Source organism: Panthera tigris, chromosome A2, assembly GCF_018350195.1.
Source record: "Panthera tigris isolate Pti1 chromosome A2, P.tigris_Pti1_mat1.1, whole genome shotgun sequence".
NCBI classification, from domain to species: Eukaryota; Metazoa; Chordata; class Mammalia; order Carnivora; family Felidae; genus Panthera; species Panthera tigris.
Genome location: NC_056661.1, coordinates 152,742,111 through 152,759,172, shown reverse-complemented (window position 1 = coordinate 152,759,172; position 17,062 = coordinate 152,742,111). Strand labels below are relative to the sequence as shown.

Genomic DNA, 17,062 nt, shown 5'->3' with positions numbered 1-17,062 from the left:
TCGAGAATAAAAGAGAATGGGCCACTGATGGAAGATGGGTCTCAGATAGTTAAACTCTGAATAAACTGGAATACATGGAACCAAATATGGTAGAAAACTTTCAGGTAAAGATGCACAGCCTGGTAAACCTGGTGAGTGTCCCTTTTAGATGCAAATTTGCCACTTAAAATTAGGTTCCCTTCCCCTCTATGGCCCACACACTTATGGGACCGAAGACAGTTATTGGAAGGTGATGTTTGTTAACTGTAACACAGACACTAACTTCACTGAAGTATTTTTGTTCCTTGATTTTCTAGAATCACAAGTGACACCTGCCCACTACTGTTTAAAATCACTGGTAGGTACATAGCTCTTCAGTGCAGAAATTGTTATGCTCATTACATTGATTACACCATGTTTTTATTTTGGTTGGCTGAATGAAAAAAACAAAACCAGAAAAACCCAATTTCTTTTGCAGGTCTAGTCCCTCTCTATAGCATTTGTTGCAGACAGCCCTAAAACAGCTGGAATACAGTCAGCAGGGGCCCGGGCTGGACCAGGCAGAGCAACAGTTCATCTTGGCAAGTATGTGTTTATTTCCTTTGGTGCCTTGCACAGTAAGGCACTAATGATGATAGAACAGAAGAAATGCCCACATCAAATAGTTCTAGTGACAATTTACTAGACAAGTTACAGTTTAATGATGGTGGTGGTGATTGTTTCATTTTATTATTTTTTACAATAAGGTTGTAGCCTTTATACTCCACACACACACACACACAAAATAAAACAAGTGCTTATGAAAGAGTCCCTGTCCCACCCCCCCTTTCAAAACATCCTGAACATAGCAATTCAATAGAACAGAAAAATCAAGACATGTTGGATTTCAAAATTTCAATAAAAAAGCAAAGTATGTGATGCAACAGGCTGTTCAACTTCCAACTCTAAATAGGCACTGTAAAACAAAACAAAAACTCCGGGTATTGAAATTTCTCCAGCACACTTTCCAGTATAAATGCTCTGTAATCAGCTCATAATAATGGGAACAGAACCTTAGAACAGAAGTCATATTGCTTCCCTGCTCCCCCTTTCTCCTATAATTAGAGGGTGGAGGTATTAGGGGATACAAAAGTCAGAGGAAGAAGAACTAAAAAGAAAAATTCTGAAAGCTGTTGTTTGTGGACTAGAAAGGAAGACAGCATTTTACAAATGTTCAAAAATTCCCAAGGCAAGCAACACAATTCGTTCACTATCACTCCTACTAGAAAGAATAAAGATATCGGCATCTTATTATATAAAACTGTACTTTCAGAATCGCATTACAGGTTCACCAGAAACTATGGATGTAGTTTTAGGCTTCATCAGGGAAAACAAGTTCAGTTCAGATCGAGTTAGATACTGTGCATCTAAGCCTATTTGGATCGGAGTCTGGAACTGCTCACTGTAACCCCCAATAGCTGTAAACTAAACAATAGTATGTAACTCCATAGGAAGCTTAAGGATTGAGGATATGTACACAGCTAATTATATCTCCCCTGCTTCGCGCTCTTCAGAGCTCCTCCTGTCTTCTGATCTGCCATTAGCGCTCTCATAGGACCGCTTCTTATCTTTTCGGTCTCTGTCACGAGGTGATCTGTCTCTTGAATTCCTGTCTCTGTCACGTGATGCTAAGTCTTGGTCTCTGAATCTTTCTTTTGAGGATCTGAAAAATATTAATTTGAGGAGCAAAATGTGTTGGGAAACCCAATATCCAAAGAATCGGATAAATATTAAGGTACTGATAGCTGAAGATATACAGACTACATCCAAGAAAGACAGAGGAGCCAGTTTTCGAGCTGAAAAGAGCACTACCCAAGGTGACAAGGGAGATGGGTGAAAACAAGTAGGTAAGGGTCAAAAACCGTAAGCTAAAATAATGACTTCTAGGATATTCTCATTATTTCAGAGGCAATCATAAAATGTTTCTAATTCATGGCAAATGTATTTAATATGAAAATAGTACATAGACAGTATCTTTAAAAAGGAAAGTGTTAAACCGATTTTTAAAAAGCCTATAGACAGAATACAGGTTCCAAACTGGATGGAAATTTAAGACTTACAACTGAGGTCAGCAAATCTTATTTTCTTTGCTGTTGGGCCAGAGAGTAAATATTTTAGGTAGATATTCTTCTTCCTTTTCTTTTTATCAACCCTTCAACAATTTAAAAACCACCCACAGCTCACTGGCTATTCAAAAACCGGCTACGGGGCCAGATTTGGCCTGCAGGCAATAGTTTGCCAACACTCAACTTAGATAAGGAAGTACTCAATTAATGATATGGCTTCAGATAACCATTTATTATTTTTAAAATCTTTACTCCTCCTGAGTGAGCTCATTCAACCAACAGAAAAAAATAAGAATGGAAGACAGAAAGATGATCACACTACATCTTGATTAACCATAATGGCTTCTTTACACCATCTCTCCATTCCCATACCCAATTTCAATGAGAAAGGTAAGTGATAACAAACTCTTATCAGAGATTCAATCAGAAGGAAAACCAAAGGATATGATGGGATCAGAATATGAAATCTATACTTTCAATCTCTAGAATGAATTAATACTATATATTACATATATTTGGTTCTTTACAAGTGACATGGTACTTTTACATAATCATCTCTCTTAACCAGGCTTCAGATTCTAAGTGTGAACATGGGTTAGCTAATACTTTGAGCTTCTAATGCAGGAAAAAAAAAAAAGGACTGAACCAAAAAAGGTTGAAAGATTAAAATGTCAACTTTGAGCATTCTACTTAACGTTAGAATAAGCTTAATTTTTAAAAGATGTAGGAAAAAAAAAAATCACAGTGCATGTCTGGTTACACTGTTCCTCTCCAGAATCTAAGAATGTAACATGGAGAGAAGATGCCTAAGCATTAGATACAACGGCAGGTAAGTCTCAAAGGTCAGTAATAACTGGAAAATAACCACGAGATGAGCATCAACTAGGATCTTGTGAGAGATTACAATGTCCCTTCCATAAGCATTTTATTTACACTCAGCAATTCATTCAAATTACCAATACTAATAACCCAAGTACTTAAAAGATGGGAGATGACAGGATAATTAGATTATTTGGCCACAGCCACCGAACCCAACTAATCTGACTGTGAAGTCTGCACCACGTGTTTGAAAAGACCAGGATGTAGAAAAATGCAAGCCAAGTCCTCATTTATTAAGGTAACTGTTGCCAGGGAAATGTCACTAACAGAATTCAGACCAGTATTTCACAGTTGGGGTGGGGAAACAGCAAATCATTAAGACTTTGAATTAGGACTTTTACCTTGAAATTTAAACTGAAATATATAGCAGTAACTTGACGTTTTATGTACTAACATGTAGGTTTGAATAGCAATTGGCTGCTAATTTTTGGTAAAAACACAATGCTGCTTTGAAAGAGAATAAGTTGTCAAGATTAGAAGTGCTCTTGAGAAAAGCAAAAACTTTTAATAGTTTTACAAAAATAAACCTGTTTATGAACATGCTGAAAACACCAGGGGTGGCATGTAGGATAGTGGAAAAATGTCCTATACAACTTCATAAATGCAGGAACCATTCAGGACTAGGATAACACAATCCCAGGGGAGGAGACATGCCCCTCCCTTCCATCCCCACCACCAACAGACATCAGAGTTCACAGATACCAGAAACAATGACAGGTGGGCAGGTTCACAAGACAAACTCTCTAGACCTTCCAACAACCAGTAGGGTGATTCCTTTTTTTAATGCATTTATTGGGCACTGCACTGTGGGTCTACAGTTTTAAGAGTATGAGATGAATGGCCAGCAAGCAAATCACTTTAGGAACTATGTCCCTTATAAAGTCCCTCCTCATTCTCTGCAAGTGTCTATGATAATCCATCCGGAAGATCTTTCTCCTACCTGGTTTTACCTACTATCTGAACCCATTTTTTTACTTCTCTGGTATTTCCCTCATCTAAACTCCTGTATTATTTTGATGTATACTTTAGCACTTTATATGTTAAGTATGAGATCAGTCTGTTTATTGTCAAAGATGTTAGTCTTGTGTTCTAACTTGAAAAAATTGCTCAACTGTTACACTTCTTTTTTTAGTAGGCCTAGTATAGAAGCAAGTATACGACTCTTACTGATTAAAAGTTAACTGAAGAACTACTTAATGTCCTAATAAGAGAACTTAAATCTTTTCACTGGAGAAAAAAAAAAAAAGGGAAAAACAGCTGAGGTGAAGGATAGGTTAATTAACCCATGGTGGGACCCCTTTTATAATGTGTGTCTATATATATAGATATAGATATATAGATATATCTATATATCTATATATCTATATCTAATCACAATGTTCACCTTAAATATCTTATAATTTTGTCGATTCTAACTCAATGAAGCTGGGGGTGGGGGGAGAGACCTACTTGGAACAAGGTAAGAATATAAGAAAATATTTAGTGAAATCGTATTAACCTATTAACTCTGCTTGTGATTTCAAACAAAGGCTTCCCTCCCTCCCATCCACCCCACACCCAAACAAAAAAATTTTTACCACCTTTATGTGGATTCTCTCATGGGCTTTATGCAGAGTAATTGATAGAAAATTTAAGACTAGTAGGTGCTAGGCACTCAAAAAAGATTTATCACACACATAGTTAAGAGTTCTCATGAAAAAAGCAATTTTAAGCATGGGTTATGTGCCATAGAAATGACCTGGCTTTTAAAGACCATCTTGTGACCTGAGAAGTTTTGGGAGCTTGGTCGATGTAGCCCGTGTGTACTTAAGGCTCCACCACCACATACTAATCCTCTATCCTGAATATAGTTTCAGGTCCTTAAACACACCACATCCTTGCAACCTTTAAATTTCCATGCCAAGAAAGTCTACCCTCCTTAAGAGTCTAAGTCTGCCCCACCAAGCGAACTGTATATAGCAACACATACCTAGAGTGCAGATTAAACAATATACCAGAATGTGTCTGCTCTGAAAAAGTGCACCAGCTCAAAAGAAGTTTGGAAAACAGAAGTCAAACAAAGATAAACTCTTTAAATGAAAGGACTTCTTAAAGCCCCTAATGCGCCAATACATACTGAAAAAATTGGTACTGGTACCTAAAATTGTCCACAAAGTACTTTTTTTTCCCCAAGACACACTAAGCAGAGAAAAAGCAATAACCTCTGCCCACACCGGTTCCAATTTCTTTACTCTGGCTCCTAAGTGTATTATTTAACTACCCATATAATCAGGGGAAAAAATGTTACAAACTCACACACAAATGTGTACATGTTACCAGATGCAAGTCTCAAACCAATAGTATTCCAAGTGTAAACCTTTAATAAAGGTAGTTCCATATCCTCTTATGGACACCTCAGTACCTCCTCCTGGATCGCTCTCTGCTCCTGTCTCTAGAACTGTGCCCACTTCGCTGGTGGCTACGGCTGCGGCTTCGGCTGCTAGAGCGGGATCTGTGGCGATGGCGTTTCTCCCGAGATTTGGAGCGAGTTCTCCTCTTCCGTTCCCGTGACATGGAGCGAGACCGGTGTCTGCGATGCTCTCTGGACCTGGACCTACAAAACCCATTTGCTTTAGTTTTTAGCTTTCTCAGCAATGCACTTCTCATTTGCTAAAGCCTCTTCTTTAAAGAGAAACAATCGCTCAGTAAGCTTGATGCTAGTTCTGTTTCAAGTCAGCTAAATCTACACCAAAGTAAAATGCTGGTATGTTAAATAACTACATACTGCAATTTCAAAATGAAATATTAGTTCTTAAAGGTCAATAAATATCGTATAAATTTATATCAAGAATATCATAAAAATTAAATGTATAACACTACTATATGCCAGGGATTGTACTATCTAAATGATTAGAGATTTGTAGTTCATTTAAATAAATTCCTAAAATTTTTTTGGTATACTTTGTTTCTAAAGTATGTATCTGATGGACATGAATAAAAAAGGGAGGAGAGGCATAAGAGATCAGTGTTTAGGATAATGTAACTCTGAATTTAAAAGGTTGTATCTTATGACCATCAAAATAAGTTTTAATGTCCACAATATGCCTAGTCACAGTGTAATCAACACAGTAAGGCTGTTCTCTTGTAAGCAGTACTTAGCTTGGGAAGGAAAAAAACATGTATAAATCATTTTAGAGAACTTTAATCATAAAAAAAAAAAAGTGTGAGTACACAGGACTATAGTCAAGGAAAAACGTTTTGAAGTAGCTAGAAGGAAAAACACTTCTGAAGCCTCCACTGGGTCACAAAACTCACAACGTGTGTGTGGTAAGTGACGGAAAGCAAGCAGGAAGAAAGATATGAAACTTTGTTCTAACTGTCCCTTTTTAGAGTGATAGCAATGATCTAAACTTGACATTGACATTGCATAACTGTAACTAATGGACTTATACACTTAAAATGGCTGAACCTACGGCATGCAAATTATACCTTAATAAAGCGGTTAAAAAATTGTTCAAGTCACTTTAAAAATGTAATGTTTTCTCATAATTTAATAAATTCAAAAGCATATTATTCAGGTGATACAATTTACAAACTGAGCTCATTTTCAAGTGATTATTTTATTAAATCAAGTTTAAAAGCATTCAGCTTATGTCAACATTTATATTCAAAAGAAGGCATATAGAGTGAACCCAGCATCAACTACAGTTGAACGAATATTTCCACAACTGAATAAAATCTCTCTGACAAGCAGCATAGGGAAAAGAACATAAAATTCATTCAATGCAAGTTTAATTAAATGGGATTTAGTCACTCATTTTGAGCTATAATGAATTTATGTCTTTCAATGCATAAATTCATTCCTCTTTTACAAAATTCTAGATAATTAGTCATTCATTTAAAAAGTATTTACTGGGTGCATCTTGCACTAAGTACTAGGAAGACTGAGCAGTAAATAAAGCAAAGTCCTTAACCTCATGGAGGTTCTATTCCACACGATATGTAAGCAGTAAATACTGTAAGTCGGCTAGTAAAAAAAAGGTTATATTAAAAAGGTAAAGATGGACAGAGAAATAAGATTGTAATCTTTTTACAGAATAGGCAGGAAAGGCTTTTCTGGTAAAATAGCATTTAAGCAAAGACAAAATAAGGTAATCCGCCATCTCAAAGAAGGTTGCTTCAGGTAGAGGGAACACAGGGGCAAAAGCTCGGAGGTAGGAGAAAGTTCAGCATATTGAAGGACTAAAAGATCTGTTTGGCTGGAATGAATTCAGCAAGGGGAATAATTCAGGGTTTTAAGGGCAGAATGACCAAGTACCGTATCATTCAAACTAGGATGCTTTCAATGGTTAATTATATAAAAAGCAAGGGCGAGCTATTAATAAATATGCTGACACAAGACATAAACTGGTACCTACTTACCCCAATCTCAGATCGATTACTTAAAAGCTATGGCAAGGATTTCCACTTCTCATTAAGTGAAATGGAATACCTTTTGGCTGACGTAATTTATTTCACTTTTTAAAGGGCATATTCTGATTGACGTATGAAAAACAGATTGAGGTAGAGAAGGGGATTGGCCAAGTATAGAAAAGTGCCTTGGAGTACAATGGTAGAAATTAACGTTCTGGCCTCAATATCTGAAGACTTTCTATGTACTAACAGTTTAAATATCTTTTCAACAAAGGGACTGATTTGCATTAATCAACCGGTAAACAAGAACACTATCAACATTTAATGTTTCTATTTATTCATCCTAGATTTCAGAAACAACAATATAAACTGGCTGACACAACTGGTCCTTTTTATTAGTTTTTTAGTGTTTGGAGCAGAAACACATCAACTGAAAGATCCTAAAAAGTACTATGGGGCATCTAAAAGAAATGCAGGTTTTTCTTTCATAACAGCAAATGCTCTAGTACACAGGAGAAAGTTCTTGAGAAATAATTAACTTTAGAGTTAAGAGTACTCCAAAGGTTTCAGAAAGTAGTTATCTGAACAAGAAAAATTGTAAGATTTGACAAAGAATGACAAAGGGCATTCTAAGTGGGGATGGACTCACAAGAACGACTCAAGGATAGGAATGAAAATTGCACACAAAAAATTTAAAAAATGACAACATACACCATGCTTCCCCAGCTTTCTCAGAAAAAAATTACCAACTACTAAAACTTTTAAAGAATGTCTTCAAAAAGACGTCAAATATTAATGTCAAAGCTTTAAAAAGAAAGTGTTCTCTTGTCCTCTTTAAAGATGTAAGTGCCCCTCTGAAGTTTTTTGTGATCTCGGTACAAAGTTATAAGTAATAAACATATAAAGTGAAGACCAGGGTATAAACTAATAAACATTTCAGTTTCCCTTCAATATCTCGCTATGGATCCCTCTTTCAAAAAGGCATTCACTATTCAACCTGCTTATATTTTCAACAGGTACACCCTACACCCTCCCTCCTTACTTTGATCTGTTTCTTACATGCACCACGAAAATTATTTTAAAAATACACTGTCGCATATTTAGCCTGCACTTCTAAAGATTTTAAATATTCTAAAATATTTTTAGCTTTCCCTTTTTTTGTTGTCCAATAGGCTCTATGCCCAACGTGGGTCTTGAACTTACAACCCTGAGATCAATAGTTGCATGTTCTACCAACTGAGTCAGCCAGGCGCCCCAATGTTTTTAGTTTTCCCTTTAACTCCAGGGCACTGTATATATTACTCCGATAAAATCAGGCTGTAGTTCATGAGTACCTTCTGACCAGTTTCATCTTAAAACAAAATGCCCATACTTGAACTACAAAAGAAATTAAGAGTACTACTCTATTAATTCTCATTCATTTTTAAAAAATATTTAATCTATGAAAACAACATCTGGAAAAAACCCAACTTCAATACTTATGTACATTTTGTGTAAAACTTACCTTTTGGGATTCTTGCTGTGTGATCGAGACCTGGAAAAAGAGTATCTATTTTTATTAAAAAAGACTAAGAAAAAGTACAATGCACTGTTAAAATTACATTCTTCCTGATTTCTAATCTTTTTAAATGTGTATTTATTTTGAGGGAAAGAGAGTGCAGGAGGGGCAGAGACAGATGAAGAGATGGGAGAATCCCAAGCAGGCTCCATAATGTCAGTGCAGAGCCTGATGCGGGGCTTGATCCCATAAATCGAGAGATCATGACCTGAGTCAAACAAAACCGAAAGTCAGATGCTCAACCGAAGGAGCCCCCAAGGCACCCCCTGATTTCTAATCTTTTCATTCTATAAATATGAAGCACATATGAACGTGTGCAAATTTTTCCAAAATACACCACAAACCGTACAGACTTCCCCACCTTGGCATATGAGATCCCCTATCTAGGATACCTAGCTCTCTAAGAGAATACACTCCTAGGAGGGGCACCTCAGTGGCTTAGTCAGTGAAGCATCCAACTTCAGCTGAGGTCATGATCTCATGGTTTGTGATTCAAGCCCTATGTCAGGATCTGTGCTGACAGCTCAGAGCCTGGAGTCTGCTTCGGATTCTGTGTCTTCCTCTCTCTGCCCCTCCCCGACCCATGCTTTGTCTCTCTCAAAAATAAACATTAAAAAAAAAATTTTTTTTTTAATTACAAAAAAAAGAAAAAAACATGATCCTAGGAGTAAAAACCACAATAAATAACCATTCACTAATTCCCCAGGAAATACTTCCCAACCTGGAAAAAATTCGTTATTTATATCTCTGTCATCTGTTCTTTCCCTGTGGGAACAGGGTAAAATTTCTATTATCTGAGATATATTCACTTTTGAACTATAACCTCATAGTGTAATCGCTACAACACCCAACTCAATCTTACAATATCTTTCTTAACATGACACATGATACCCTTATTAAAGCACTCTTCACATTTCTTGGCATATAATTAACACTCGATAAATAGTAATGGCTAGTACTGTGGTTACTAGGAAACCATGGGTGTCTTGTGGGGAAGATACAGCACAACTGAAGGATGAGCTTTGGACTCATCCTGATTTAAGTTTTAACTCAGCTGCATCACTATCTGTGACCCAGACAGATAATATATATCTTCCCTCAGCTTTGTTTGCCATTTGCAAAAGCAGCACAGCAATGTAAATTTCACAGGCAATTGTAAGGATTAAATGAACGAATATAGGCCAATTCGTAGCACAGGCCTGGTACATAACAGGCACTCAGTAAGCAACAGTAGTTTTTATCATTATCCTTTTCAATACCATAGCTGGAATCCCATCTTGTATAACTCCGTACTTGCTTGTAATTTCTTCATCTTTCATTCTTAGTTCTGATACTTCCTCAAGTTCACAGGTTAAAAAAAAGAAAACTTCAAACACATTTCTGAAATAGCGTCACATTTTACCATCGATATTAAAAGAAATTTGCCAGCTGGCAACAAAGGAGTAAGATGTGGTACACTTTCCTGTCAGCCACAGATGTGAAAATGTAGTCATGGCAAAGAATTTTTGTTCTCATCCAACTATCATTTCAGTTGAATTATATAAATTAGGGGCACTATATTCAGAATTTTAAAATGAGATTTCTAATGCCATTTATACAGTCTTATCAAGTTAAGCAATATTCCCACAGAAAATCAGTGTACACAAAAGAGAACAGTGATAGAGCTATGAGGTAAAATTTATAGTAAATGAAGAACATATATATCAATGGATATACGACAGCACTCCCCTTAAAAAGGGAAGTGTAGTTTTGTTTCATTTCTTCACTGCAGTGCAAAAATTTTACCTGCTACAAGTCATGTAACACAAAGTCAGTTTAAACATCTTGAAAGAGACTACGGTAAAACATGCTCAAAGCCTGGGGGAAGCTGCCATGACCAAGTCACATATCATAAAGGGTTTTAATTAGGCACAAAATCTGCTGGAAAGTATTTAACTTTCAGGGATGTGTAATACAATGAAGGAAACACTATAAATGAGAACTACACATAATTCTTTTGTGGCATTATCTGTCCATCCTGAAATTGTTAAAGAAGTTATGTACGTGAGTTCAAAGAAGGTTCCCACCATGATGCCACACAATTTGCTGCCAATGGGTAAAAGTGGCTCAGAACATTAATGTTTAAATGTTTACTAAACATGAAGAATATGACTTTATCAACTAATGAATACCAATATAAAAATTGCATACATTTAGCTATTATTAAATTAATACAATCTTAAAAGTTTATAGCTCCTAGAACTGAAGAAATATAGAATCAAAGCACAATGTAAGATAATCAATGAAACAAACAAAACCCAAACTAAGAATAAAGCAGATCACAAAAATAAAAATAGTTTTATACCAATCTGGTACAAACGCAGCCATTATGAAAACCAGAGGGCTAGAAAGAGCTTTGTAGTAAATCTTACAAAAAATAAGGATGTGACTCTTTACTCACTCTTCCATACACGTTGAAGGAAATCACCCTGATTTAAATGGCTGTAAGTTAACATTTTTATAAACACTGTTTCACATAGTAATACTTTTAAGAGTAAACAGAAATTTCCCACATGCAGATTTAGTAACACCGAAAATCCTGTATTAATCACATCTCTTTTTAGAGCCAGGGACATTCAACATCAGATAGTTGGACTATTCAGTTCATCACTCCATACCTCCTCAGCTTCTCCCTTTCTTCTCTCTCTCTTTCTTCTCTTCGTTTCAGGCGTTCCTGATTTCTTTTCTCCTGTTTCTCAGCTACAACTCTCTTAAAAGACAATGACAATTCAAATAATAAAAAATGAGAAGCATTAGTTACTGAGTCTATTCTTAATAAGAATTATCCTACACTCTATGACATGTGGTTCCCAATATAGCACAGGTAACATCAAAATCTGTTTAATAACAGTTCAATTAAAAGTTTTACTGGGTAAAATCATTATGCAAGTCTAGTTTCCAAAATGTTTCTTCCCCCCTTCTGGGGAACATTTGTAAAATTTCATGTTTCTTCATGACTTAATATTTCAAAATCATTTCTACAAGACTTTTCTCCTTTGAATATTTTCAAGCATTACTTTGTTTATTTCAAGTTTTTTTTTTCCAGTAATCTCTACACCCACGACCCTGAGATCAAGAGGAATATGCCATGCCAACTGAGCCAGCGAGGTACACCTATTTTGTATTTTTTAAAGAACATTAAGCACTATAAATCACTATAAGCTCCCATTCTCTATGATTTCCAAAATAAAAATGTCTTCTGTCACTTCCAATTACCACCTCAATTCTACTGCTTCAAAAAGTACCAGTAAAAAGCTAAACAGTCCTGTTGCTAGCTCTGTATCTGCAAAGATTCCCAAACAGTACTATTTTTGAGTTTTAACTTAGACCCCAGTAACCATGTGAAATAGTGAAACTTAGTCATTTAAAAAAACTTACCCAAAATCATCCCAGTTACTCAGAATACTTAGAAGAGCTCACTGTTAATTACAAATACAGAGACGTCCCTAAGTGTTTCTGACTCCACATTATTTTAAATGTGAAACTATAGATCTTGGGTTAATTTCAGTAATAAAAGTCACTATCCAGTGATTGCCACCTTTGAGCCAGTCTCCTACTCATAACAAAATGCTACAGTGCCAAAATTTTTAAAAAAATAGCTGCATCAGGGGCACCTGAGTGGCTCAGTCAGTTAACTGTCTGACTTTGGCTCAGGTCATGGTCTCACAGCTTGTGAGTTCAAGCCCTGCATCAGATTCTGTGCTGACAGCTCAGAGCCTGCAGCCTGATTCAGATTCTGTGTCTCCCTCTCTCTCTTGCCCCTCCCCCACTCGCATGCTTGTCTCTCTCAAAACTGAATAAATGTAAAAAAAGAAAAAAACAACAAATAAAACTAGCCACATCAGATTGTTGAAAAGTAAATTGACTATATCCATTTATTCTGATCTTTAACCTCTTTAGAAATACCGTTTGTTGTTTTCCTGTCTTCTCAAAAGAATTCAGCACGAGTAGGAACTGTACTGCCTTTCTCACAATAGTGGTATATATATGTTAAGTGATAATAACTGTCCTTTTTTTAAAGACAGGTTTCATTCTAATTCCTTTCTGAAACAAGAGTAGGAGCATAAAATAAAACTAGAGGTCCTACAAGCTTTAGTTATGAAGAACTGCAAAATATTTCAAAAAAATACTAGACTCATTTTCTCAATCTTCCTTTAAAGTAAATATTATAACGGGGCGCCTGGGTGACTCAGTTGGTTAAGCGTCCGACTTCGGCTCAGTCATGATCTCACAGTTCGTGGGTTAGAGCCCTGCGTCGGGCTCTGTGCTGATAGCTCAGAGCCTGAAGCCTGTTTCAGATTCTGTGTCTCCCTTTCTCGCTGCCCCTCCCCTGTTCACACTCGGTCTCTGTCTCAAAAATAAACATTAAAAAAAATTAAAGTAAATATTATACTGTTTATTTTATAGAAAATAGAATAAAAATTTGGGGGGAATTTGCATGAAACAATTAGTTCAGAACTCAGTTTGCAAGATTCCTAATTCAATGTCCTATCCAACACAAAACACTATCCCCCAAAATAAGGGGACAGTATTTAAAGTCTGTTTTTCAGACATCATCCATTAAACCAGCTGTTATCTCCATTTATAATCCTACTCTATTTGGTATGAATTGTTAGCAGAATTTCAGCCAAGATATTACACAAAAAGATAACTAATGCATATCAAAACAACGAGTGATTAAATTAGATAAAGTGAAGGATATTAATTTACCAATGTACCTTTAATTCTTCAAGTTTCTCTCTTATTTCAATAAATCCCAGGTGCAGTTTACCCCCAAAATGATCAGCCAGTCGTCTATCATTATCATGAAGACCTAAATAGGCAGAGCAGACTTCACAGACTCGAAGTTTCTGTTGTTGGAAACTGGAAGCCGGCATAGAATTCCTGTAAACTTCCTGAACAGAAGTGAGAAAAACAATATTCATATAAACCTCACTGAGTCATACCACTACACAAAATACACTATGTACATATAAAGAAAAGTTTTCTGACGAATACGCAAAAGTATGGCTATTTTGTTATGAAAATCATGGGTTTTCCATTGCCCTCATCCTCTGTCCTCGGGACCTATCCAATGGAAGTAAACTGTATTTTGCCAAGAACTACTGTAAGAATTCTACCATGACATAGAACATGACTTTCGGAAAGGCCTTCTCAGTGTTCTGGGTTTTCTTTTCTGCAATTTTTGTTAAAAATGAAACGAAGCAACCCCAAAACTATATACATCAGTGAAGGATCAAGAAAAAAGTCACCCACGCTGGCAGAGAGGGAATGAATGTCTTTGGTATTATTACAGTTTCCTTCCACTGCTTCCACTGCCTTCTTACCCACAGGTCATTTCTTTTCCCTTTGGAAATGTGGACAGGGCATACAAATGATAACTTTCCACCAAAAGCAATAGTTCTATAAGCAATGAGAGGAAGTACCTTAACAAGAGTAAGATGTCTTACACTCAATCATTTTTCCTTACTGAAAATATTCTGGTTATCGTCTGACACAGCCACCTCTCTACCTAAAAAACACTACATTTCCTGGGGCACCTAGGTGGCTCAGTTGGTTAAGCGTCCAACTCTTGATTCGTGAGACAGAGCCCCACATCAGGCTCTGCAATGATGGTGTGGAGCCTACTTAGGATTCTCTCTTTCTCCCTCTCTCTGCCCTCCACCTCTGCTTGAGCATGTGCATGCACACTCTCTCTCAAAATAAATTAAAAAAACTTAAAAACAAAAAAATTCTATTTCCAAGCCTTCATGCAGCTTTGCCTTTAGAGATATTTAAGTGGACATTGCTGGAGGGAATATATAGAAAAGTTCTTTCAAAGGGAGTCAGTAAGCTGAGAAAAAAATCACTAATGGCTGTTATCACCTGTGGATCAGAAGTGATGGGAAACAATATTTACAGTTTCAAAAATGTCAATACCAAGGGACGCCTGGGTGGATCAGTTGGTTAAGCATCCAACTTCAGCTCAGGTCATGATCTCACCATTTGAGTTTGAGCCCTGTATCAGGCTCTGAGCCTGGAGCTGGCTTCAGATTCTGTGTCTCCCTCTCTCTCTTCCCCTTCCCTGTTTGCATGCTGTCTCTCTCTCAAAAATAAACATTAAAAAAAAGAAAAAAGTGTCAATACCAAGACACTTATTACAAAAAGGAAAGCACTGTAACTTCACAGTCGAAAAAGAGGCAATATCACCAGAAATGGGACAAATTACTAGCATGTGCCTTCTGATGCATGTAACATTACTTAAATGGTACTCCTGTCAAAATTCTAACCAAGAAGAAAATCAGACAAACCCAAACTGAAAAACATTTTACAAAATAATTAGCCTGTACTTTTCAAAACTGTGAAGATCATGCCAAAGATTAAAGTTCCACAAATCACTAGCATGTGCCTTCTGATGCATGTAACATTACTTAAATGGTACTCCTGTCAAAATTCTAACCAAGAAGAAAATCAGACAAACCCAAACTGAAAAACACATTTTACAAAATAATTAGCCTGTACTTTTCAAAACTGTGAAGATCATGCCAAAGACTAAAGTTCCACATTAAAGAGGCCTAGAGGAACATGAACAAATAAATGCAGCATATGATCTTTAACTGGACCTTAAACAAAGAAAAAAAAATTTTATGTTTATTCACTGATTTTGAGAGAGAGAGAGAGAGAGAGAGAGAGAGAGACAGAGAAAGAGAGAATCCAAGCAAGATCCGCACCATCAGCACAGAGCCCAATGCAGGGCAGGAACCCACAAACCGTGAGATCATGACCTGAGCCAGAATCAGGAGTCAGACACTTAACAGACTAAGACACCTAGGGGTCCCAAAGAAAAAAAATTTAATAAAAGAGAACATTATTGGGACAATTCAGAAGAATCTGAATAAAGTCTTCCCATTAATAGTATTGTATTAATCTTAATTTCTGATTCAAATCACTATACTGCATTTATGTAATAAAATATCCTTGTTTTTAGTAAATACACATTGGAGTATTTGGGGATAAAGAGGCTTCACATCTATAACTTAATGTCAAACATTACACATACAATACACATACAATACACATACAATAGGAGGAAAAAAAGGAAATGTGGTAAAAATGTTAATATTTGGAGTCCACGTGAAGGATATAGGGGCATTCCTTACACTATTTCTTTTGTATCTCTGGAAATATTTCAAAATAAAAGTTTTTAAAAAAGATAAACACAAACACATGATACACAGAGGCAAGTCAACTCAATTTTTGTGCCTTATTATTCCTCTTTCTAGTTATGCAGAAGAAAGGCTTTAGGCATAGTGGCCATATTACCGCCAAAAAATGATAAACATAAAGATGAATCCATATAATAAATACGGCTGAACATAAAGGTGTGTAAGTAACTTGTGTACTAGATGGAATCATGGAGCTGCCATATCAGCCTAGACTCCCTAACCACGAGTATTTACTAAAGGAGAACAACAAAATCCTTTTTTGGTTAACCCACTGTAAGTTTTCTTTTATGTGCAGTTGAACACAATCTAAAATGGGCAAGCACATTTTTTAAAGTACTGTCCTTAGTAAAAATCAAATGCAGACAAAATATGACAGATTAAAGACGTTAAGCCACTGTGTGATACTAGAAAATCTTCAAATACATATGCATGAAATTTCATGAAAACAAAACATGCAAGTAATAACATCACTATGTTTGCTACCAGAGTCTTTGGGGGAAATGAGCTATAAAATACTCTGCATTTAAAAATTGGGGCAACTGGGTGGCCCAGTCAGTTAAGCATCTGACTCTTGATTTTGGCTCAGGTCATGATCTCATGGTTCGTGAGATCAAGCCCTACATCTGGTTCTGTGCTAGCAATGAGAAGTCTGCTTGGGATTTTCTCTCTCCCTCTCTTTCTGCTCTTTTGCTCGTGCGTGTACTCCCTCTCAAAATAAACATTTAAAATATAAAAATTCAGTGTTTATTTTCTGGATTGGTATTAATTACATTTCAAGAAATGCTAATTTGAGAAACTTAACAGAAGACCATGGGGGAAGGGAAGGGGAAAAAACAGTTTCAAACAGAGAGGGAGGCAAACCATAAGAGACTCTTGAGAACAGAGGGTTGGGGGGGGTGCGGAGG

At 36.4% G+C, this 17,062-nt stretch overlaps 1 protein-coding gene across 15 annotated transcripts in view; it reads right to left on the bottom strand.

The window, feature by feature from the left end:
• Positions 1 to 551: 551 nt before the first annotated feature.
• LOC102970902 (putative RNA-binding protein Luc7-like 2) overlaps positions 552 to 17,062 on the bottom strand; it is a 57,060-nt gene continuing 40,549 nt past the window's right edge. For all 15 annotated transcript variants that reach the window (XM_042973425.1, XM_042973407.1, XM_042973416.1 and 12 more), the window contains 5 exons: positions 13,671 to 13,847; positions 11,571 to 11,662; positions 8,860 to 8,889; positions 5,365 to 5,556; positions 552 to 1,681 (listed from right to left, as the gene is read on the bottom strand). In XM_042973425.1, coding sequence (XP_042829359.1) covers positions 1,504 to 1,681; positions 5,365 to 5,556; positions 8,860 to 8,889; positions 11,571 to 11,662; positions 13,671 to 13,847 — 669 coding nt within the window. In that variant the 3' untranslated portion in view covers positions 552 to 1,503. The remainder of the gene's footprint in view (positions 1,682 to 5,364; positions 5,557 to 8,859; positions 8,890 to 11,570; positions 11,663 to 13,670; positions 13,848 to 17,062) is intronic.